The sequence below is a fragment of the Mesocricetus auratus genome, unplaced genomic scaffold, assembly GCF_017639785.1.
Source record: "Mesocricetus auratus isolate SY011 unplaced genomic scaffold, BCM_Maur_2.0 Super-Scaffold_6730, whole genome shotgun sequence".
In the NCBI taxonomy this organism is placed as follows: domain Eukaryota; kingdom Metazoa; phylum Chordata; class Mammalia; order Rodentia; family Cricetidae; genus Mesocricetus; species Mesocricetus auratus.
In genome coordinates, this window is record NW_024429184.1 from 80,519,038 (window position 1) to 80,542,941 (window position 23,904).

The 23,904-nt window shown below is 42.0% G+C and overlaps 1 protein-coding gene across 6 annotated transcripts in view; it reads right to left on the reverse strand.

The window, feature by feature from the left end:
- The window catches only part of Dym (dymeclin), a 254,334-nt gene that overhangs the window by 131,631 nt on the left and 98,799 nt on the right, over positions 1-23,904 (reverse strand). For all 6 annotated transcript variants that reach the window (XM_040741591.1, XM_040741587.1, XM_040741590.1 and 3 more), the window contains exons 12-13: positions 22,180-22,293; positions 20,845-20,939 (exon numbers count right to left, since the gene is read on the reverse strand). In XM_040741591.1, coding sequence (XP_040597525.1) covers positions 20,845-20,939; positions 22,180-22,293 — 209 coding nt within the window. The remainder of the gene's footprint in view (positions 1-20,844; positions 20,940-22,179; positions 22,294-23,904) is intronic.

A 23,904-nucleotide genomic window follows, 5' to 3' on the forward strand; every position in this document is an offset into this window, starting at 1 on the left:
TAACTAGATTTGGAGTAGGCCACAGCAACATGCTCAACAAAATGGGCGGTATCTGTGTCTGCTTTTACCCCTGCTGCTTGGCAAAGGGACAGATACTAACATTCAGATACAAACATTCATGACATCAAATTAAAAAGGAGTTCCTTTACAATAATAAGCAGTTCTATTTATGTTCTCAAGTTCTTTGACGTCAGCTTGATGATGGTTTTTGGTTACTGTACCTACAGAGACAGGCTGTCAGTCTAAGACCCCACTCACCGACCTGAACTTCCACAGCTGGAGGCCCTCCCTTGCCCTTGTGCCCACAAGCTGTGCACTGCGCATCACCATCAGACTTGCTTCAGCAAGTCATGTGTTGTCCCAGATTGAAGGGAATGTCTAATTCCTAAACTGCACTTTAAGATTTTCTTTCAAAAGATAAAATCTTAAGACATTACAAGAATTAAAGATCCAAATGGTGCAAAATGCATGGACTGGTTACAGCCTCAGGCTTAGCTCAGACTCAATACAATATCCAAGAACATGCCATTCACAGCACAGTTGGATGGAAAAGCACCCTTAGAAGTTTTATGAAGAGCTTATCTCACTCAGAATGCCACACAGGGAGCAACATTTTGATTCATTCAAAAATAATTACTAAGATTTACTCTGTAAAAGCACTGTGCCATGTATACAAGAATAGAAAAACAAATCAAGATGGGATGCTCTTTCAGGGCTAGAAACTTGGTGCTCATCTGTCAAGTTACATATACTGCCTATTTATTGATTTTACTCCAATGTTACCCTCAGGGCCTTTAATTGCTCATGAAGACACTGAGCCCCTGCTCTCTTGGTTTCTAGTGAGATAAATGCATTTGGTGGGGCAGAGGCTGTTTGCTGTTCCCTGACGATGCACTTCTCCCTTTCTTCTAGTCGTTTTCTCAGCTGGGTTCTTCTGGATAGACCATTTCTCAGCCTCCACCGCTGCAGAGACGGTCTCACGCTTACTAGAGCTCTTTGAAGCTGCAAGAAATTGTTCCTCAGCTCACCCCAGTGTGTCATCTCATCTTTTACTCTTTGTCTCTCCCTCTATCTGGTGCCTTGATCTGAAATGTCACTGGAAGCATAAGAAGACGAAACCTCAGATGATGGAGGTCACTAAAGAGCTTGAGTCTGAGGAAATTATGATAGGCAGAATGTTCCCAATGTAAAGAGGGTTGTGTCCTAAAGCTAAGAAAATGTGGGTAAGTTGTAAATCAAATGGAATCAACAGGGTGTAGTGTGTAGCTTAGTGGCAAAGTACTTGCCTAGCCTGTATGACATCCCTAACACTTCAAAAAAAAAAAAAAAAAAGGAGGTGGGGATAACATATAATTCAGACTGCAGCATAGGCAGAAGCAAGACGGCTGACTTGAGAGGTCTGGTGCACTTCCCTCTGCAACAGTACCAACACAAAGACAAACACACCACCACCTATTTCTCTGGAGAGTGTGAAGCACAGTTACTCAATGTAATGGGCATGGGGACATTCAGAGGCCTTAAAAAGACATGAGCAAGACACCAAGAGCCTACCGCTAGAGGACTGTGCATCTCTTGAAGTCTCTGGGCCCAGTTCACACTGTACCCCACCAAAGGCTCTTGCTGCACAGAGATATCTACAGACCCTGACTATCTGATGTCCTAGGACACACCTGGAAAGCTAGCCCCAACAACTTAAGGGATCCAGATCTGTGAACCAGTCATATCCCTTGTCCATGGCCATAAGGGGGCATACTGGTGGGCTACTCTGAGTGGGAGAGCCCACAAGGTCCCCACCCACCAAGTTGAGCACTAGTAGGTCAAAAAGGACCTCAGATCTACATTCCCTTGACAACCTGAACAAGCGCAGAAGCAGGTTCTTCTCAGAACTTCCCAGGAAGGGCACAGAAGGACACATGGATCTCAGCTTTGTAGAACCAGGAACAGAGAAAATGACTGAGCCAAGACCCAGTCTGACTTCACCAGCCTGTTCTGGAGAGCTGATGGGGTTGGGTATTCTACTGCAGCTGTAAATGGAGATAAACCAGCAGGAGCACTCTGGAACAGAACCTCCTGCCCAAAGAACTCCTATCTGAAAGGAAGAACAATTCTACTGTTCTTCTGCCATGGACAGATGGCTCTAAGTCTGACCATACTAGCTAAAATTCTTTCAACATCATCACTGCCAGTCAAAAAATAACAAAGCTAGAGCCAGGCATGGTAGGACACTCCTTTAATCCCAGCTCTTTGGAGGCAGAGGCAGGTGGGTCTATTTCTCCGAGTTCAAGGCCAGCCTGGTCTATATAGCAAGTTCCAGAACAGCCAGAGCTGCATAATAATAGAGATTATGCCCAAAAAAAAAATCCCTAGAAAATGAAACAAAAACAGAGCTAAAGAAAAAGTACCATTTCAAACTGGGGATAATGTTTAAAGAAAGATTTAGTGAGAATGCTTAGAAAGCTCTTCATGAGGTCTGTTCTCACTTCTTAAGTAAAGACAGGTGCATTGTACTTCAGACTTAGTATTTAGTCCATGGTCCAATTTCTTTTTAAAAAAAGAAATCACATTGCTACCCATGTTTGGACCAGTCAGGGTTAGCAGTTACTTATGGGATACCAGAAGGCCAATTAGTAGACAGCATCAAGATATATGCAGATGGTACAGAAGGGAAGAGAGACAGAAGTGGTATATATTATGGTGAAAAAAATACATGTTGCTTGGAAAATACATAAAACCTCCAAACCACCACACATGCTTATTTCTTCCTTAAGTGCAGAAAGAAGCAATGAGTAGCAGGGAGCAGTAAATACAGCAGGGAGCAGTGAGTGCAGTGTGGGGCAGTGAGTGCAGTGTGGGGCAGTGAGTGCAGTGTGGTGCAGTGAGTGCATTGTGGGCAGTGAGTGCAGTATGGAGCAATGAGTATGGTGTGGAGCACTGAGTGTAGTATGGAGCACTGAGTGAAGTAGTGATCAGTGAGTACAGCAGGGAGCAGTGAGTGCAGTGTGGGGCAGTGAGTACAGTATGGAGCAGTAAGTACAGTGTGGGCAGTGAGTGCAGTATGGAGCAGTGAGTGCAGTGTGGGGCAGTGAGTGCAGTGTGGGGCAGTGAGTACAGTATGGAGCAATGAGTGCATTGTGGGCAGTGAGTGCAGTATGGAGCAATGAGTATGGTGTGGAGCACTGAGTGAAGTAATGATCAGTGAGTACAGCAGGGAGGAGTGAGTGCAGTGTGGGGCAGTGAGTGCAGTATGGGGCAGTGAGTGCAGTGTGGGGCAGTGAGTGCAGTGTGGAGCAGTGAGTGCAGTGTGGAGCAGTGAGTGCAGTGTGGGGCAGTGAGTGCAGTGTGGGGCAGTGAGTGCAGTGTGGGGCAGTGAGTGAAGTATGGAGCACTGAGTGAAGTAGTGATCAGTGAGTACAGCAGGGAGCAGTGAGTGCAGTGTGGGGCAGTGAGTACAGTATGGAGCAGTAAGTACAGTGTGGGCAGTGAGTGCAGTGTGGGGCAGTGAGTGCAGTGTGGGGCAGTGAGTGCAGTGTGGGGCAGTGAGTGCAGTGTGGAGCAGTGAGTGCAGTATGGAGCAGTGAGTGCAGTGTGGGGCAGTGAGTGCAGTGTGGGGCAGTGAGTACAGTATGGAGCAATGAGTGCATTGTGGGCAGTGAGTGCAGTGTGGAGCAGTGAGTGCAGCATAGGGCAGTGAGTGGAGTAGGGAGCAAGCAGTGAGTGCAGCAGTGAGTGCAGCAGGGAGAAGTATGTGCAGTGAGTACAGTAGTGATCAGTGAGTGCAGCAGGGAGCAGTGAGTGCAGTGAATGAAGTAGTGATCAGTGAGCGCAGCAGGGAGTGCAGCGTGGAGCAGTGAGCGCAGCAGTGAACAGCAGGCTAGAGTCTTTACATTAGTGCCTTCTCATAATGAAGGAAATCTTCTGCAAGCAAAATCTGTTTAAACAAATCTAATACTTGATTTCTAAATATACCAGGAATACAACATATAAAATATTATTTACAGGACTGGGGATGCAGCTTAGTTAGTAGAGTGCTTGCTAGAATGCATAAAGCATGAAGCTCCAGGTCCTACACATTTGTAGTCTCTACACTCAGGAGATGGAGGCAGAACTAGCATAGTTCCATCATTCTTGACTAAACAGTGAGTTTGAGACCAGTCTGAGACATACTTTTTTTTTTAAATGTATCTGTAATATCCCTCAGGGTAAAATTCTTGCTACCAAACTGAGGAGCTTAGTTCAATCCTTAATCTCCCATGGTAGCATGCCCTTAACATGTGTATTGCGTCATGTGCTATGCTCACAAAAACAATAAATAGTGTTTAAAAAACAATAAATACTCTAGGAATTAAAGCACTTTTTGCCCCCTGTAATGCTTTATTGGCATTTCAGGTGTCACTTTGAACAGTCTAAAAATTAAAGCTATAATATGAAACCCTTTGGAGGCTGTAGACATGGCTCAGTGGAAAAAGCGCTTGCCTAGCACACTGAATGTTTAGCATGCTGTAGTTCTACAACTGACAAAGGATGGGGAGTGGGAGGAAGAGGGAGGAAGGCACAGGGTCAGAGACAGAGAAGGAATAAGACTTCGAAACCGATTAGAAAGGACTTCCATCCAGTGAGGGTGGTCTGTGAAGTACAGTGAACACATGTGACACGCATGCGAACAGTCATTTTCAGTCACGCTATTGGTATTTCAGAAGTGCTTCGGTTTCATCAATTATGTTCCACTCTAAGTAAACCAGTATGTGGAAAAAAGGAACTCTGTATAAATGACAACTCAGAAAGAAAAAGAGGCTGGGGTAAATTTTAAATCTGAATAACAATCATTGACAAAAGAAAACAAAGCCTTCTAAAACCTGGAAGTAGATGGGAGAACATGAAGTGACTGCCCCCAAAGGCACTGCCACCGTCTTGGACATGAGGACTCCCTTACTTCAAGGGAGTAGATGAACACAACATACACATAATAAGCAGGGACAGGCTAGATGAAGTAGATATTCTCTCTGTGGATATGCCTTAGCAAGGCAAACTGAGGAATTAGTGGTCACTCACCCTGGACTTGCTCTTCTCTCAGACAGACTGCTCCCTCACCCCCTTCTTACTGGAGCATACACACATCTCCAACCTGGGATCAGCACTGGGCTCTACCTCCTTACAGAAACAAGTGTCCTGTAGCCTCTCTCCTACTATTTTCTCTTAATAAAATCCTTATTCAATACTTTGAGACCATCACATGAACATGAATGGTACATTATATTATGGAAATTGCCTACAAAACTCTTCATATAATATGGACTAACTTTTATTTTAAAAACTTGATTAAGTGAAGAGAAAATTATCAAGAGTAATGCATGCCATTGTATTACTTTAAGAAATACTTGTGGGACTCAGATGTGTAGTTCAATGGCAAAGGACTTGATAGCATGTAGAGGTGCTGGATTTAATCCCCAGCGCAAAACAAAAAGGGAGAGGAAATAGGATTGTTGGAAGCTGGCATTATAAATAGTTTCAAGCTTGTCTATCTTTTCTGCAATATGCATATATGTTTTTGACATCTATAAACTGTTATTTTTGGGCAAACATTCACTCAAAATTATTATTTATATGGCTTGAATTGTGTGGGTACTCAGAATACAAATAGAAAGCAAAGTGAAGATCAATGCCCTCCTGGAGTTTTCATGGGAAGAGGAGAGAAACAGCCAGTGAAAAGACTGGCATTCTACCCATCCAATAACCGCTTGCACTAGCTTTTCCTACATCCTTCCAGAGTTTCTGCATGAAAAGATAAATCTTACTTCTCCCTTTACATGTGTGCACACACCCATGAACACACACACACACACACACACACACACACACACACACAGAGTTCTATGCCTTGGGCTTTTGTCTGTGGAAGTCAGAGGCTGACACATTGAGTCTTTTGGATTATTCTCCTCATTCATTGTGACATGGTCTCCTAGTAGAACCTGGAGTTCAGTGTTTCAATAGCCCACTGCCTTCTAAGTGATGGAATTACAGTGAGCTGCCAGTCGCTGGGCATTTACATGGATGCTGAGGCTCTGAACTCTAGCCCTCATGCTTGTATGGCCAGCACCTCACCCACTGAACCAGCCACCCACCTTACCTTCTCACATCATGTGCTCAAGTTCTCTCTCAGTCCTCACTCCGTTTCTTTACAGCAGCATTCTGCTTTTCTGTGCTCCTCCCTGAACCAAATGTGTCCTCACTGAGATAGTTGGAAAGTATGCTACAAATATTCCCACAGACAAATGTATGCATTGTCAAAAGGCAGCAGAACATGCCGGGAGATGGTGGCATAAGCCTTTAATCCCAGCACTTGAGAGGCAGAGGCAGGTGGATCTCTGTGAGTTTGAGGCCAATCTGATCTATAGAGTGAATTCCAGGACAGGCTCCAAAGCTGCACAGAGAAACCCTGTCTCGAAAAAACAAAACAACAACAAAAGGCAGCAGAACTAGAATTTGAACATAGTGTCACACAAATGCGTCCTCACTGAGGTAGCTGAAAAGTATGATACAAATATTCCCACCGACAAACGTATGCATTGTCAAAAGGCAGAACTAGCATTTGAACACACTGTCGCCACTAGATCTGAGAGGCCCTGTTTCTATTCACAGATCCCAGCAACAGGTCTGCCTAAAATGACAGGAAAATGACACATTAGTCAAGTCTGCAAATTGCTTTTTTCCCCCTGTGTAGAGGGAAACTGTGCTTTTACAAATGAGAACTTACCAACACACTGTTTCTAGGCAAGCCAGTTACATAGCCAAGTCCTGGGTACTTTCAGGTAGCTATGGCTCTGGCTTGAGTTTAGCTAATTAGGTTTTTACGTTTTCACTTCTGGGACTGTAACGGAGTGTGATTAGCTCTCTCAAGCCTAACACGTGGACCAGCACACCCCAGCATCAGATGAAATGCTTGCTGGAAAAAGTGAACAGCATCCCAAAGCTGTTTTCCTTGGCAGCTGCAGTGCAACAGCACCACCAAGGGGAGCTTCGCTGCAGCACCCTTAGCCAATTTCCTCCCTTAAGGTTATCCAGCCACAGTGAACACAGAATTAATGGAGACAGTGAAAAGCTGTGCTAGGCTTCAAAGCAGTTCTTCACACTCCACTCACCAGGCAGAGTGGTGCCCTGGCAGAGCGAGCATCTATCCAGCACAGCCCGAACTTCTCAGACACATGCTTACTGCCTTGACCATAAATGAAGGCACCTTGGTACACAGTGGGCATTTCCTTCCCAATGGAAACTAACATCGGCAAAAAGTTTATGTCAAATAGAAATCAAGGGAAGAAGGCCACCATCTAAATTTGATTCAACTAGATTTTTAAAAAAAGTTTGGACAGAAATGTAGATTTTTATCTTACGCCCAGCACTTAAGAATAAAATCAATCATTATCCCAGATACACTGGGGAATAATTTATGAAACCAAATTTAGTAAGGTAGTCATGCTTCCCTGAATTTGTGCACCTCATGGTCCTATGATCTGCCTTTGACTGATAAAAGGTGGTAGAAACAATGGTCTCAGAGAGTAGTCTAGGTTGCAAGAAACCATACAGTTTCTGCTATTCCTGGGATAGTCGTGCTTTGGAATCTGGCTGCACTATGAGAAGGTCATACCCAGAGAACTGAGGTGTTCCAGTCAACACCTCAACAGGCCCTTGGCTGAGAGCTAGCATCAAGAGCCAGCCATGAAAGCAACACACTGTGAATCCCACTCAACTTCCTTTGCCTGAAAATACACAAGCAACCTCAAGTACACACCACCTGGCCAAGCAATAGACCTACAACAGTGGGAGAGATGATTACATTACAAAGTCTGGGTTTAGGTCACTGTACTGTCAGGTGGCTTAGTACATAGTAATAGGTAACCCAAACACACTTTTGGTCATACCAATGAAAAGATGAGAAGTTAAAAATGCTTGCCATCTATGACTCTTTAAGAGCCCATGAGTTCCCACAGAGAATAAAGATGATTTATACATAGCCCCTTTCTAGTTCAACTCCCTGATAACTATGCTCTCAATAAATATTTATTAAATCGAAGGATGAATAATGCAAACAGAGCTAAGTATTGACTATATTGATGTAAGGAAGTAAGGACATAACTAATTCAGAAATGATAGATATTTAGAAGTGTCTACAGTGGGCTCGTAATTGACACACTCCCATGCATTCCACCCCCACTACTTCTGAAAGGGTGCTGAGCAGAGCATCTCACTCTGCTAAAGAGCCCTTAGGCTCTTACAAGATTTCTGAGGGCTCCACAGTATGTTTTTATACCTGGATTTCATGAATAGATTTTAAAATCAAGAGTAATCTAAAAATATGCAGTAGTTCATTTAAAGATAAGAATGAAAGCTTTACATGCTGACATAAGTGATATAGTTAATGAAAAATAACTCTTTAGTCATATGAAAATATTGTTTCGCTGAGTTTACAGAACAGAGCTCTTAAATGTTGCCATATCTAATCAGGCAGTATGTTCCAAACTCCCCATTTATTACCACTACCATTGATATCACAAACTCTTAAAAGTTACCAGGAAGCAAACTCAGGCTGCAGGTATGTTTTCCAAAATTCTAATTTCTGCTGAAAGTTCTAGCTTTGCTATTTGCAACCAATACCCACAGTTGTCTTGTTGGAAGAGATGAGCTCATTTAATTCATTTTCAGGAAAATGTCAAGTCTAAATAAGCAGAGACTGCTATAGGTCCTTCTGTGTGAAAACTACATTCCATTCAACAAGTGGCTAGTTGTCACATGTGTGCTTTCTCTGAAGGCAATCACTTGGTGCAGTGGACATATGTGTCCTATGGGAACTTTTATCACACAAGACATGAAAACCAAATCACTCAAGTCAACTTTCATAACAATTCACAATTTATATAGAATATATTTAAGTGAAAACGGCTCTGCTTTCCTGCTGCAAGTGTGTGTGGAGGGAAGGCAGGGTGGGCACTAGCACAGTCGGGTGGGTTTATGCTAAGGTCTGAGGGAAGGCAGAGTGGGCACTAGCACAGTCGGGTGGGTTTATGCTAAGGTCTGAGGGAAGGCAGAGTGGGCACTAGCACAGTCGGGTGGGTTTATGCTAAGGTCTGAGGGAAGGCAGAGTGGGCACTAGCACAGTCGGGTGGGTTTATGCTAAGGTCTGAGGGAAGGCAGAGTGGGCACTAGCACAGTCGGGTGGGTTTATGCTAAGGTCTGAGGGAAGGCAGAGTGGGCACTAGCACAGTCGGGTGGGTTTATGCTAAGGTCTGAGGGAAGGCAGAGTGGGCACTAGCACAGTCGGGTGGGTTTATGCTAAGGTCTGAGGGAAGGCAGAGTGGGCACTAGCACAGTCGGGTGGGTTTATGCTAAGGTCTGAGGGAAGGCAGAGTGGGCACTAGCATAGCGCAGGTGGGCTACTATTAAGGCTTTAACAGTTTTGTCAATGATTGTTACCATGAAAATGGCAAAAGAAGTCTCATTCTAGACCCTCCAGGGACTATAAACCACACTTGGAACAACATTGTGCTGAAGTAATAAAAAAAGTAGCAAGTCCATGAAGTGAGCATTTTATTCACTCAAAACAGAACCTAAGCCAGGTGGTACATATCCATAATCCCTTCCACTTGGGAGGTGAAGGCAGGAGGGTCAACAGCATCCTTAACTGCATAGCAAGTTCAAGGCCAACACGATACTCTGTCTGTCTCAAAAGAACACGAACACACACACACACACACACACACACACACACACACACACACACACACACACACAGAGTCTCTTCAATACTGATCAATGTTGAGTCTGAAAAAACATTTCCACCACTCACTAAGATATTTGACCCCAAATATCTCTGGCCTCCATTCCCTCATCTCTAAACAGACAAGAAGCTTGTAGAGCTACAGTTCCATTCAAGACAGAGATGTCCCAGCTATGAAAGCACTGAGGTGGACCCTCAATGGACCAACTACAGCTGACACTCATCTTCAGTACGAAGGGAATAAAGACTGATTTTTCTCCCTCTACTACTTGCAGAGTTATCAAATCATAAATGGGTTCTCATAAACACTTTATATAATATGATTCTGATAAATTAAATAGTGTCAGGAATTGTTCAAAATAGACCATAGCAGGGAGGACAACGCGGTACTATTGATGAAATAAGGTTGAGTGCAAACTGGTCCTACTGTGGGAACTCATTCAGCCAACAGTCTTCAAAGTACCAGCCCCTTCTGGCAGAATCTCAGGTGCTACTTGTGGATGGGAAGCAAGCCCCAGAAGGTGCTGGGACCTCAAAGACTACTGGCTGCATGAGTTCCCACAATATGATCCTTTTTAAAACTTCTTCTTTATTAATATGTGCATGTGAACACATGCGTGCTCATGGCATGCATGTGGAGGTCAGAGAACGACTTTCAGGCAGAACTCTCTTGAGTTTAAGGGCAGTCTGGTCTACATACAGAGTTCCAGTTCATTCAGATCTACAAAGTGAGACCCTGTCTTCAAAAAGAGCCTTTGGCAATAGAAGATAGTGCAAGATTGTGGGTAGCCCACAGATGCAGGTTCAAATCCCAGCATGGTTAGTTTGCTGAGACAAGTCACTGCTGAAACTTAAGAGTTTCTTCTATGTAAAGGAGAAACAATAGACATAACCAGGTAATATTATATACATACATACATACATATATACATACAATTTTATTATACATTATTCCTCACCACAACAGTAAGAGATAGAGTAGTATCACTTCCTTGGGTGGTTCCCTACTGCCACAGAGCAACATAACAAGAGCTAGCAGATGTCACTTGTGTAAAACAAGGCAGTCTACATGGTACAGTGGTTCCTTCTAGCCATAGTCAGGGGATTTTAAACATGTCCAAATAGAGTAACATTCACAGAGCTACTCGAGTCACTGTGGGCAAAACAATGGCAGGTACTCTCTACAATACAGATTTTCCTATTTTTAATAATTGCTGGTGACGTTATCTTAGGACTTTACATATGATAAATCATTTCCTCTTTACAGCAGCCCTGGCAAGATTTTGCCATTTTGTGAATAATAAAACTGAGAAATGTAAAACAAATTGTAAATGCTCAGAACACTCCTAAGAGTGGCCACAGAACACACCTAGGCCCTTTTAGAGTTACTCATCTCCATCTATCCTCTTAGATCTTCTAAGGAAACAGTCTTTCCTCCTGTTTGTGCCACCTGTCTGAGGCCTCTTGATTCAATACATGTAATGGATACAATCATTTTAATTCTCTTTGCCTTCCTGTTTTTTCCACTTCAGTTAATGTGTTTGCATTGGAAAAGGTACTTCTGATAAAGCACATGAGATATGTACAATATGGGGAGAAAAATCCATTTTTATGAACTTAATATGTTTTGTGTCAGATAGCATATCGATGGGGAGGGAAGAAAAGAGGAGGAGAGAGAATGAAGGCATGAGGGAGGGAAGGAGAGAGAAAATGAATGAGAATGAGCATGAGCAAGAACTAGTTCTTTCTTTAGTTGTGGTATAATACTGATCCATGAGCTGAACAAACTGATTTCTCCATCTGCTTCTGCAATACTGTTCATTTGGATTAATCATAGTTAACTTTAGGTTTCCATACTGCCATGTGTCAAGTGTGAAAAGTTGTCAGAGGTGATTTTTAAAGGTCTTTCCAAATCTCTAATTTTATGATGCAATAAGATTTTTTTTAATCAAATACAGTATTTTACCCAAAATACCCTGGATCTGTCAGGGGCACAAAGGCTTTCAAGACTGTCTGAACACTAACAGTGAGCTCAAGCTTCATTAGGGCATGCAGAAATCAGGAAACTGATGAGATCACCCACAGTTTCTTTTCTTTAAAAAAAAAGATGTATTTATTTATTTAATATGCATACACTGTTCTACCTGTATGTTTGCCCACCCGAAGTGGGCACCAGATCTCATTACAGATGGTTGTGAGCCACAATGTGGTTGTTGGGAATTGAACTCAGGTCCTCTGGAAGAGCAGTCAATGTTCCTCTGAGCCATCTCTCCAACCCCCCAGTTTCTAAGACATATAAATTCAATGGATAAGCAGGTGAGAGAGAAAACCCAGAACATTCCTCACCAACTAAATCATTATTCTCAACAAAGTGGTAGCCAGAGGATCACCATTTCCTTGAGGGGTTCCCCATGCCACAAGTCACCATGACATGTTGTCCATAAAACAGTGACAGGCTTTTCCACTACCATCAGAAATACACAACTAAGCAAAGTTTTCTGGGAGATATATCCTAAATGCAGAGATGCAAGCAGCCTTCTGTTCTGAACTATTTTGTCTTAGATGCTTGTGGGAAAAATAACCCTGGAATAGCATCTCTTCCAGTGGCAGTGCATATTTGCTGTCACACAAAGCAAGGATGCCTCCCTCAAAAGGCAACTTGGGCAGTTTTGCTCGAAGTCTATTTTAAAACATGATGGAGAAATCTCGCTTAGCACAAGCAAGTGGGCATACATGCATCATCTCGACTCATTCCTGACTGTGGAGGTCATGTGACTAGCTATTTTAAATTCCTGCTGCCTTGAGTTCCCTATGACAGCCTACAACTCAGAAGTGTGAGCTAAATAAACCCCTTCATTCCAGTGGCTTTTTGTCAGGGTATCTTGTCACAGCAACAGAAGTGAAACCAGGACAGTCATTTTTCCATGGAGTTCTCACACTCAGGGTTCCTTTCCTGGAACACAAAATACTGCATGTGCAGTTGTTACCTGCCTTCTGCCATGCTACTCAGGGGGTATGGAGAGCAAGACAAGAGATGGGAACAAGCTCACCCTACTACTTTTGTGAATAATCATTTATAATAAATAATGTGAAGAGAGCCCATCAGAATGTTCTTTGTTCTGGACATAGAAGTCTTAAGACTCTTAAAAGAAGCCACAAAACTATGGCAGATCAACTTTTTGGTTAAAAACTAGGGTAAAAATAAAATCTAAGCTGGGAGATGGTGGTGCATGCCTTTAATCCCAGCACTCAGGAGGCAGAGGCAGGCGGACCTATGTGAGTTGGAGAACAACCTGGTCTACAAGAGTTAGTTCCAGGACAGCCTCCAAAGCCATACAGAAATGCTGTCGTGAAAAACCAAATAGATGATAGATAGATAGACAGACAGACAGACAGACAGACAATCTCAGGTCCCTATAGTAGGAGACAGGACTAAGAGGATGAAGTACAGACATGCCTTCACACATTCCCAACAACCTCTACAATGCGATGTAACAGTCTATAAAGCTCCAAGGAAGTTGCTTTCATGGTTCATTTCTCATGTGGAAATGCTGTTCACAAAGGTCTCTACTTACTAGAAATCAAACTCAGATAAATGTATGCTGTGTTGATTTAGAAGCGAACATTCTGGTGGTGCCAGCAGTCTAAACTGAATTTAAATCAGTTATGAAGTTTTCACATGTCCCATCAAGTCTGCCAAGACACTGCAGTATGATACAGCAGTTCTCTCCACAGTCACACAGTTCAGCTAAAAGCTTAGAAATTTCCAACTGGGAACTGTAAATGCTCCTAATGTAACTTCTTAAGAAAAGACTAAACTGAAAAGGCAAACCGTGCCAGATTTCCCTGAAAAACTTCACTGCCTTCAAAGTCCCCCTGGCATAGGAAGTATGGGAAGCCAGGTCTCTAAGACAAACATTTCTCCTTCCTTCCGTGGCTAATGCTCGGCCAAGATCAAACAAGGATCAGCAAAGACCACAGCAAGGGAGAAACGAGTCTGTTTGCGCATAGGTGTTGGGGAAGAACAAGTTAAGTCTCTATTAAAAAGGGAAACCACACACACTGTTTGAATCTGGTAAATACCGCACTTGAATAACTGTTGCACTCCAGAGTCCCTCACAGGACATCACTAAGATCCACCCACTACAATAAACCATTATTATTACAAACCTCTATCTACCCAAGGCAGCTCCATTTTCACCCTTTAGAGAAATACAGGCTATCAGAAGATACCTTGGGCACTTGGGAGGCTGAAACAGGATGATCCCAAGTTCAAGTCACCCAAGCCACACAGCAAGTTCAAGGATAGCCTGAAGTCCACGGTGAAATCCAACCAAATAGAAATGTGTTATCTGTGGCACCTTGATCAAAGGTAGCTAAAACCAGGAGGTGGCCAGGAAAGAGTTTTTGCACAGGCACCTGAGAGTGATGCCCTCTGAACAGACACCTCTGAACTCACACCTTTGACAAGACCTTTCAGGCATGTCCAACCCATAGCCCAGGGGCCATATGCAGCTGAGAATAACTGCAATATGGCTGTGAAGACTCATAAAGGTGGCCCAACATGAAACTGTTGATTATATATTTCTTGAGAGTGAAAAAAGTATGTGACAATGTCACGGCAATGTCGAAAGATTAGAAATGCAAGGCAGAGGAAAGAAAATGACTATTCCCTCTAATTCTCAACATTTTTTTTCAGCTGCCAATACCCATGGATTTGAAAGAAAAAAGATCCCCTGCAAAGTTTCTTTCCCTGCATGCTACTGAGACGGGCGTCTACTGAGACGGGCGTTCTGCTTTTAGGTTTCAGCAGCTGACTCTTTCTCACTCACCTGTTTCAATCACCTTAACTTGTTCCCTTCTCATTTACTGCTTTCTCACAGGACCAGAAGACCAACAAGACCAGATGGCCCACACCCCCCTCTCCTCAACTGCTCAAACAGAAGAGGGAATTACATACTTTGAAGCTGCAAGATCCCTTCTTGGGGTCTACAGGGCAACTAACAGGAAATTCAAGACTTGTTATCCACACCTTCCTTTTGTTACTGTACCTTCTTTGTCTTAAAACTCGGGGGCCGAGTACTGCTTTACTCCACAAAAAAGCATGTTAATCATCCAAGCAGAACCTGTCTAAAAACCAGCTTACCTTCCCTAGCTCATTCCTCTTCTAGGTTGAAGATGGGGAGAAAAGGTAACTAAGGTACCCTTACTGTCAGTTTTTACAACATTCTTTTCCAGACCACAAAAGGGCCCAAAGGTCTCCTCCGGGCATTGCACTAAACCTGAAAGTCACCTTGGATTCCCAAACAGTACAGCCTGGGACATAACTGCACAAGATGAGATGGTATCACCCTCAACCAAGGGTGACCCTCACGGAAAACAGGCTGTCCCCTCGAGCATAAGGACTTCTTTTTTTTGTTGTTGTTGTTGTTATTGTTTTTACCTTTATTTTGTTGTTTAAAGGAGACATTATTTACCTTTCATCCATTCAACAAATATTTTTGAATTCCAGTCACATCCCAGGTAGTGTTATAAGCACTGCAGTAAACATAGCAACCCAGAGCTCTGTTGTCAAATGTGGGACACAAATAGAAAATGAATGCTTGCTGAGTAAGGAAGTGATAGGGGCAAAGGAGAAGAGGGCAGGGAGAGGAGAAATGGCATAACAATAAGAGATAGCAAGAGGGTGCTGATTATGGAATGAGCCAAAGGACTTCCATGAGAAGGTGGTAACTGGAATAAGGACTTCTTTTGAGTCCCCTTGCAGGGTCCACAGTTGAGAAAAAGATCAACCAGATGACACTTAGGCAAAATCACTTAATTAATGCAGACTTTGCTCTGTTCCACTTCTTCCTTCATCAAAACATAAGGCTCATGTCAGTACCCCAAAGACAGGCTGAGTGCTTACTGGATGGTCATTTTGAGTAGGTGGCTACTGCTTTTGTGCTGGAAGAATGAACAGAACTGGCAAGATGGCAACCCTTAGAGTAAGACTTTTTTTTTTTTTTTTTTGGTTTTTCAAGCAAACCAATACAGGGTTTCGCTGTATTGCTTTGGAGCCTGTCCTGGAACTGAGAAGACTTCTGACCTAGGATTCTAGTAATAATAGCCATACTACTGTCCCAGTTATCTTACGGTTGAGAAAGCTACAGAGAGAAGTTAACTTCTGCAAGATTCCAAAGCTAGTGAGTTTTGAACCAACATCCCAAACCTTGGCAATGGGCTCTAGTGTGTGTGCTACACTATTCTGCACTGACACAATGAAAGAGAAAGACCTTGATTATAAACAAACAGTGGACATATATGTGACTTTCTGGAGAAAATGGTAAAGACACAAGAGCAGGAAAATATCTGATAATCCAAAGGTGTAGAAGCCAGAGAAAGGAACTGGTGGACATGAGACATAAAGAAAATCAATCTTTTTGTTGTTGTTTTCATTGTTTGTTTTTTGAGACAGAGTCTCTCTACATAGCTCTAGCTGTCCTGGAATTCACTGTGTAGACCAGGCTGGCCTTGAACCTACCAGCGTCTGCCTCCTGAACACTGGGATCAAACCATGTCTAGTTAAAAGGAAATCTTTTTTTTTTTTTTCTCTTCCTTTTTTAAAAAATTTACGTTAGAAACAAGCTTGTTTCACATGTCACTCCCAGCTCCCTCTCCCTACCCTCATCCCCTCCTTCCTCGCCAGACCCCCCCCCAGGTCCCCACCCAATCTCCACTCCGATCCCCAGGGAGAGTGAGGCCCTCCATGGTGGATCTCCAGAGTCTTGTCATTTCATCCAGGGCAGGGCCTAGGCCCTCCCCCCAAGAGTTCAGGCTGAAAGAACATCCCTCATTGTGGGATGGGCACTCAAAGTCTATTTGTACGCCAGGGATAAATACTACCCAAGGGCCCATAGATTACCTAGGAGTCCTCACTGACACCCACATTCAGGGGGTCTGGGTCAGTCCCATGCTTTCCACCCAGCCATAAATCTGGGGTTCAAGAGCTCCCCCTTGTTCAGTAAAGGAAATCTTAAAGGCAGAAAATAAATAATTATAATCCATGCAATCTCTTTTTTGTTTGTTTTTCCATGCAATCTCTTATATATAACCCACTCCTACACAAATAAATGAATTACTAACCTCAAATAATAAGTATATCAAATATACATTCCTATCAGACATTCAAAAGAATTTATAAAGTTGGTCAGAACACAGATCACATCTGCTTGTGACTTCTCTATGGTACCAAGAGTTTGGGGTGGGTATATAGTCATTAAATATGAACAGCCTATGTACCACAAGAAATAATTCCTTATATTTATGCTTGACTAAGATTTTTAAATTGTTAAAATCCCCTCATAGCCAAAAAAATATGTGACTCTTATACTTGTTGAAGAACACATAAAATATTGGCTCTTCTTAGCTTTACAGCTGACATATATAAAATTGTGCAGATTTTTCCTGAAAGAGAATTTAAAACTATAGCCATGAAGTTTCTCAGGAGTTACTAAGCACAGGTAAATCCAGAGCAGCTTGGCTCTACAACCCTGGTCTCTACACTGCTTGGTTATGCATTCCTTGTCATGCATTGCAATCCAACACTAGATACAAATATTTGGTAGAAAATGAGTTCTCTCGAGTCAAGTATATTCTCAGAGAATAAACCCTGGTTTCCAGACTCAGACTTCAATGCACATATAAAGCTCTTGAAGATGGCATGAGAGAAGGCTACTTAATGAGCTCCCTCCTAGATGACAAGGATACTCTGTCCAGAGTGGCCACTCAAATACAGTGCTCAGACAAGAAACACCAGCGGCAAGCACTTAGGACTGGCTAGAATTTGCTTGTTCCAATGTGATCCATAGTATATAACACTGTTGTTGGCTGAATGCATGACTATAAATCCATAGTTCATTCATTCACTGTTTTGTTATTAAAATTCAGACCTCCCATTCTCTCTTCCTCCATTATCTGCAACTATGAGACTAACATTCAAGGCCCTCCATAATAAATCACCAGTTCATCCTGCTTCCTCCTTTGAACCCTGCAAAGGTCCACAGCAGGCCAACTGAAGCAGACTGTGTAAATTTATTTACAGTTCCTTTTTATTTTCACTGTTATTGTCCACTGCACATGGTGCTGGTCTACATGAAGACATTTTTACACAGGTGTATATAGTCCACTGAACACATTCTCTCTCTATCCACCTTTCCTTCTCTTTCTCCCCCGGGACTGGTAATTTTTACATAGATCCTTCTAATCATGACCTTTTGTGTTGGTGGCTATCACTGATGTTTTCCTGAACTGGCAGCATCTAATGCCACTCCTCTCTAGTCACCTTACCTCATCTCTCAGTATGGTGCCTTCTCACCATTCTTAGACCCAACTACCTTACCTACTGGAAGAATTCGATTTCATTATAACATTTGCAACAATCGGATCTATCCAAGTTCTTTATACCTTACTTATACAAGGCCAGAGTCTTATGTCTGACACTGGTTTCAAGTTATTTGACGGCAAGAGCCTTATTACAAGTTCTGATATATCTTACATTACTTAATATAATTCCTTATTCATATAATGCTAAATAAAAATCCATTAACATGAAGTAAGGACCATTCATTATTGATGAATCCAAATACTCCCACATCACAGATCCAAAGTATGTTTCTTATCTTGGTTTGTTTTCTTTGGGTATACTGCCTTATTTGTGATTTTTTTTCTATTACACCTAGAAAATTTTAACAATATCTAACACACATTTCTAGTTCATTTCCAAATGAACCAATTCATTTGGGATTTTCATATGAAAGAGGCCTTAGAAAATATTTCTCATAAGAAAACTAATCTGAAACCATTGCAAAACTCCACATTTGTAGGCAGACAAGGACTGCAAAGCATCACGAGCTGTTAAACTTGCAATGCTGAAAGAAGCACAGGCCAAAAGCTAAGTCTTGGAAACACAGGGCTCCTCAGGGTACTGAGACTCCAGGGTATGAGGAGACAGCTGTGCTATTGTGAGAAATGAAGTTTGTGTTACTACAAAGCCCATAATTGGCCAAGCTCTTACTACTTCCTACTCTAATGCAATAAAATGTACAGGAATGAGATGTGAGTTCACTTGTGAGTCGATGTAAAACAGTCTCTACTAAATTCTGCAGACAGACAATGTAAATTAATTCTGAATAGTTACTAAAATGAGCCTAGGTCAACATACCTAACACTGCTAACAAGGCTGTGGCTAGATAGGTGGGCTGAAGAGGAAAACCTACTGTGACTATTCTCCTAAGTGGACATAGCATCAAAATGACTCCTGATGACTTAGTGCTACACCGACAGATCAAAGCACTGCTCAATTCTCATCAGAGACACTTCTTGCAGTAGATGGCAATTAACACAGGGACCCACAGCTGGTCAATGCACAAAGAATGAGAGGCTTTGGGGTGCTCAGCCCTAAATAGGATGTCTGTATCATACCCACACCTAAAACTCAGGGATCCGTGCAGAAGTGGGGGCAGAGGGACTATAAGAGTCAGAGGCAGTGGAAGACTTCAAGGAAACAAATTTTTCTGGATCCAACAGGACAGATGCATACATGAACTCACAATAATTGTGAAAACATGCACAAGACCTGGGCAAGCTCAGACAGATAAAATCCCAACATGGAAGAGGAAAAGGTGGTCACGAAGTGCAAGTCCTCAGCTGAGGAACTACTGGCATGGCATCACTGCTGGGAGATGTACCCAGCAAGCTCAGACAGATAAAATCCCAACATGGAAGAGGAAAAGGTGGTCACGAAGTGCAAGTCCTCAGCTGAGGAACTACTGGCATGGCATCACTGCTGGGAGATGTACCCAGCAAGCTGAGGCAAGAGGACTCAGGGTAGATTCAAGGCCAACCTGAGATTCACAGGGAGACCTATGTTAAAACCTAGTGGAACCGATGCATAACCTGAGCAGAGTCTTCCATTCAATCTCCAGTGTTAAAGAAGAAAAAAATTCTGCACTGTCCTAGGAGTAAGAATTAAAGAAAAAATAAAAACAAAAACAAAAACAAAAGACAACTTCCCTGATACAAGTTTTACTTGAAAAATGCTAAGACCTTATTGAGCAGCCTACTGGAAAACAAAAAGTAACCCATATATTAGAAATTCCTGCAAATGATACTAATGATCTGATAATTAACTTTCCAACCTTTAAAGATCGTATCATATATGCTTGGGAAAGGAGAAAGAAGGGGTGAGGATGGGGGTTCCTGGTGACGGCTATAATGGCAGGCCAAGTCATAACTCCTCAGAAAATGTTAATATGTTACTGTACTTGGCAAAGGGGCACATGCAGTTATGGTTCTGTAAGGACATTAAGACAGTGAGGGGACTGTGGGTCTGTTAGGTAGGGTCATGGGAGAACTACAAAAATTGGCTGGAATGATGAACGGGACTCAGCCACCCACTCCTGATGATGGCAGAGGTCCTAAGTCAAGTAACAAGGTGCTTCTAACAGCTGGAAAACAGACTCTCCCAAAGCTTCTAGGAAAGAGTATAGCTCTGCTGACCTGTGACTTTACCATGCAAAACTGCAATATGACAAATTTATGTAAATAATATAGGCAACTGCTAAGGCACTAACAGGATCATGACAAAGTTAAACAGCTATGGAGAGAATATCTTGGTGGAGGGTGAGGCTCAATGGTACAGCACTTGCATAAATCCCTACCAAAAGTAAAAAATGAAAGTTCTCAGACAAGCACAGATAGCTGTGAAAGTGCATTGGACAATTCTGAGCACAGTGTTACAGTTTCACTTGCATTGCTAATGAAGTGCCTGGGTATCTGGGAAACTGAGACATAGCCTCAGATGTCTAACACGCCAGTTCATAAAAGGGACCAAGCATACATGCCATAAATACCCTAATCAACAAGCAGGTTAGCAAACAAAACAGAACAAGGTATCCTCAACCGCATGGAAAGTAGTGGGTAATTGAGGAAAATCTGCTATTTCTGTACACGTTTAAAAGGAACACTGGCATGGTACCTTTCTCAGAAGACCAGCCAAAAGGCAAAACTTGGGTGTTTGCTATAAAGTTTATATTTACCTGATGATCCTCTGGGCCGCATACTGATGGAGAGACCGAAACTGTGCTGACATATTTGCTAAAGCTGCCAAACAATTTGTGTGTAGGTACTTGTCCTGTGGGGGGAAAAACAAATTTAAAACACACGTCATGTCTTCTCCATGAAAGTAAACATACTGCCAACTGTCCCTAATGTTAGAAAAATGCCCAGGATTTATACTCTCTAGTTCCCAAATCTATAAAGCACTGAGAAGCCAGTATTTCCACAATCATTTGGAAGCAATGAACATGAAATATGATGGCACAGAAGATCATCCCCGCCATGTGACAAATGAAATACCTGCAGCAGAACAGTTAATTTTTCCACAGTGTGCTGCTCTGGTCACACACAACACAGAGTGTATGCTTCCATCTTTCTAAAACACAAGTACTTCTCCTTCCCAAAGCACAACTGCCTACGATGATCTCAGATGAAAGAAAACTGGGATATACATCTATACCAGACCCACAGAGAGAAATACAAGGAAACATTAAGTAAACAACCCCTTAGCTGTGCATTCTGGACATTCTTTCCTTGGTAACGTATTTCTACTAAGACTGAAATTTTACAGAGTTCTGCCAAATTATTTTTTTCCAACTTCTGAAGGCATTTTGAACTCTTGTACATTGGGTGATTGTTTTTCTTTGTTTTGAAGACAAGATCTCATGTAGTTCAGGCTGGCCTCAAATCTGCTATGTATGGTAGACATGATGGCATACACCTTTAATTCTAGCACTAAGGAAGTAGAAGCAGCTGACTGACTGTGAGTCAGGGTCAACCTGGTCTACATAGCCAGCTACAAGTCAGTCAGAGCTACATAGCAAGGTCCTGTCTCAACAAAAGAAAACTGCTCTGTAGCTGAGATGACCTTGAAGTGACTGGCATGCACATCCATGTTCAGTTTATGCAGTGCTGTGGCTAGAGCCCAGGGCTCTGTGAGTGCCAGCTAGCATCGCCAGATTTGAGTTTGTATTTTCTCATATTCACCCACTATGTATTTTGCTGTTGCTTTAAAGGGCAAACCAGTGTCATCCGTTCAACATGGGCATACAGCAGCTTTGATCTCAATGTGCTTCATTGCTTGCTCTCCATTTCATGCAGAGCACATTGCATCAAACAACTAGTATATATTAAGCAACAGACATGACAGTATACTCATGTAATATGTATGGTAAGTGCTGAATTTTTCTAGCACATTCTATGAGAATAAATTTAAATTTTCTAACACATTTCATAACTACATTTCATGGGATTAAAATGCTTTACAACATGGTCTTAACTACATAAGGGTAGAGAAACAGCTATGGGATACTTACTCTAGTCCTGGTCATATTGTATTGTATGGTTCTTATTACGACCAGAATTAGGAGACTCCCCAAGGAAATTTCAGTTAAGACTCGTTCTGAATACCAAGTAATGTTTTTTAATATCTGCAATGAGGAAGAGAAGTTTGAATAAAAATGGGAAAAAAGTATGTCCCCCATTCCCTGGTAAGTCTAGTTTTGCTGTAAAGGTAAGTTAAGCAGCAAAAAAGGGAGAAATCTTCAGTTCTACTAAGCAAAGAGGTTTACTCCTCTTTTTCTAAATACTGAGGGAGAGAAAACCAGGTCTGCAAATCAAGAGGTAATCTACTAATATCATTAGTAGGCAAAGAGGAGGTGTATATATCTGTTAATATCATTAGTAGACGGAGGAGATGTATATATCTACTGATATCATTAGTAGACAGGAGACGTGTATATCTGTTAATATAATTAGTAGATAAAGAGAAGATGTGTATATCTACTGATATCATTAGTAGACAGAGGAGATGTGTATATCTGTTAATATAATTAGTAGACAAAGAGGAGATGTGTATATCTACTGATATCATTAGTAGACAGAGGAGATGTGTATGAAAGAGACACAGTACACAAGATAAAAAGGAACAGGAAAAACAAACAGCTTAGAAATTAGAAAGCAAAAGTAAGACAGATTAGGTGCTGAGAGGCAGAACTTTCCCAACAGAATGTAAAGAACCTCTACAAATAATTAGGAGAACCCAGGGAAACTATGAGCCCAGCGCTCAAGAAGAGACACTCCATGTTCTCCTTGGGCTGTTCCGAGCTGCCAACAAGTACCAAGGCAATAAAGGCTACCTTAGAAAAGGTACACAAATTCCTTAAGAGACAGCTAACAAAACTCAGATTAACCAAACTGTGTATGAATACACACAACAAATTAATACATCATGACCAATCATGGTTTATTCCAAGAATGGGATGATTGCTTTCATATTAAAAGACTCATCAGTATAATTCACTATATTAGCAGATTAGAATACAAAAAAAAAAGCTTGAGATAAAAAATATATAAGGAATTCTTTTGGGGGGAAGGGCAGGGCGTTTGAGACAGGGTTTCTCTGTGGCTTTGGAGGCTGTCCTGGAACTAGCTCTTGTAGACCAGGCTGGTCTCAAACTCAAGAGATCTGCCTACCGCCTCCTGAGTTCTGAGATTAAAGGCGTGTGCTGCCACCACTGCCGCCGCCACCACCACCCAGCTAAAAAATATATAAAGAATTCTTATAATCCACAAATATAAATAAGTCAACTTTAAAAAGGTATGATATACAGATATTTACATATCTCATACAGATATGAAAATATCTAGAGAAACACTATATATATATATACATATATATATATCAAAAACACTAAAGAAAAGATGTTTTCTTCAACAAATAGTGCTGGGAAAACTGTAAAACCACACACAGAATAAAAGTAGATTCCAATTTTTCACCCTGCACAAAAAACAACTCAAAATAGATCAGATGTAAAATTCTGAAGCTGACAGAGGAAAAATAACTCAAGATACTGGCATAGGGAGGACGCTACATAGGACTCCAGTTGCTCAGGAAGTAATCATAATTGACAAATGTACTCTCACAAAGCTAAAAACTTGAGCACATAAAATTAAACAATTAGTGAAGAGACAACTTGCAGGATGAGAGAAAATCGTTGCTACCTACACATCTCACAGAAGACTGATTGCTAGAATACAGG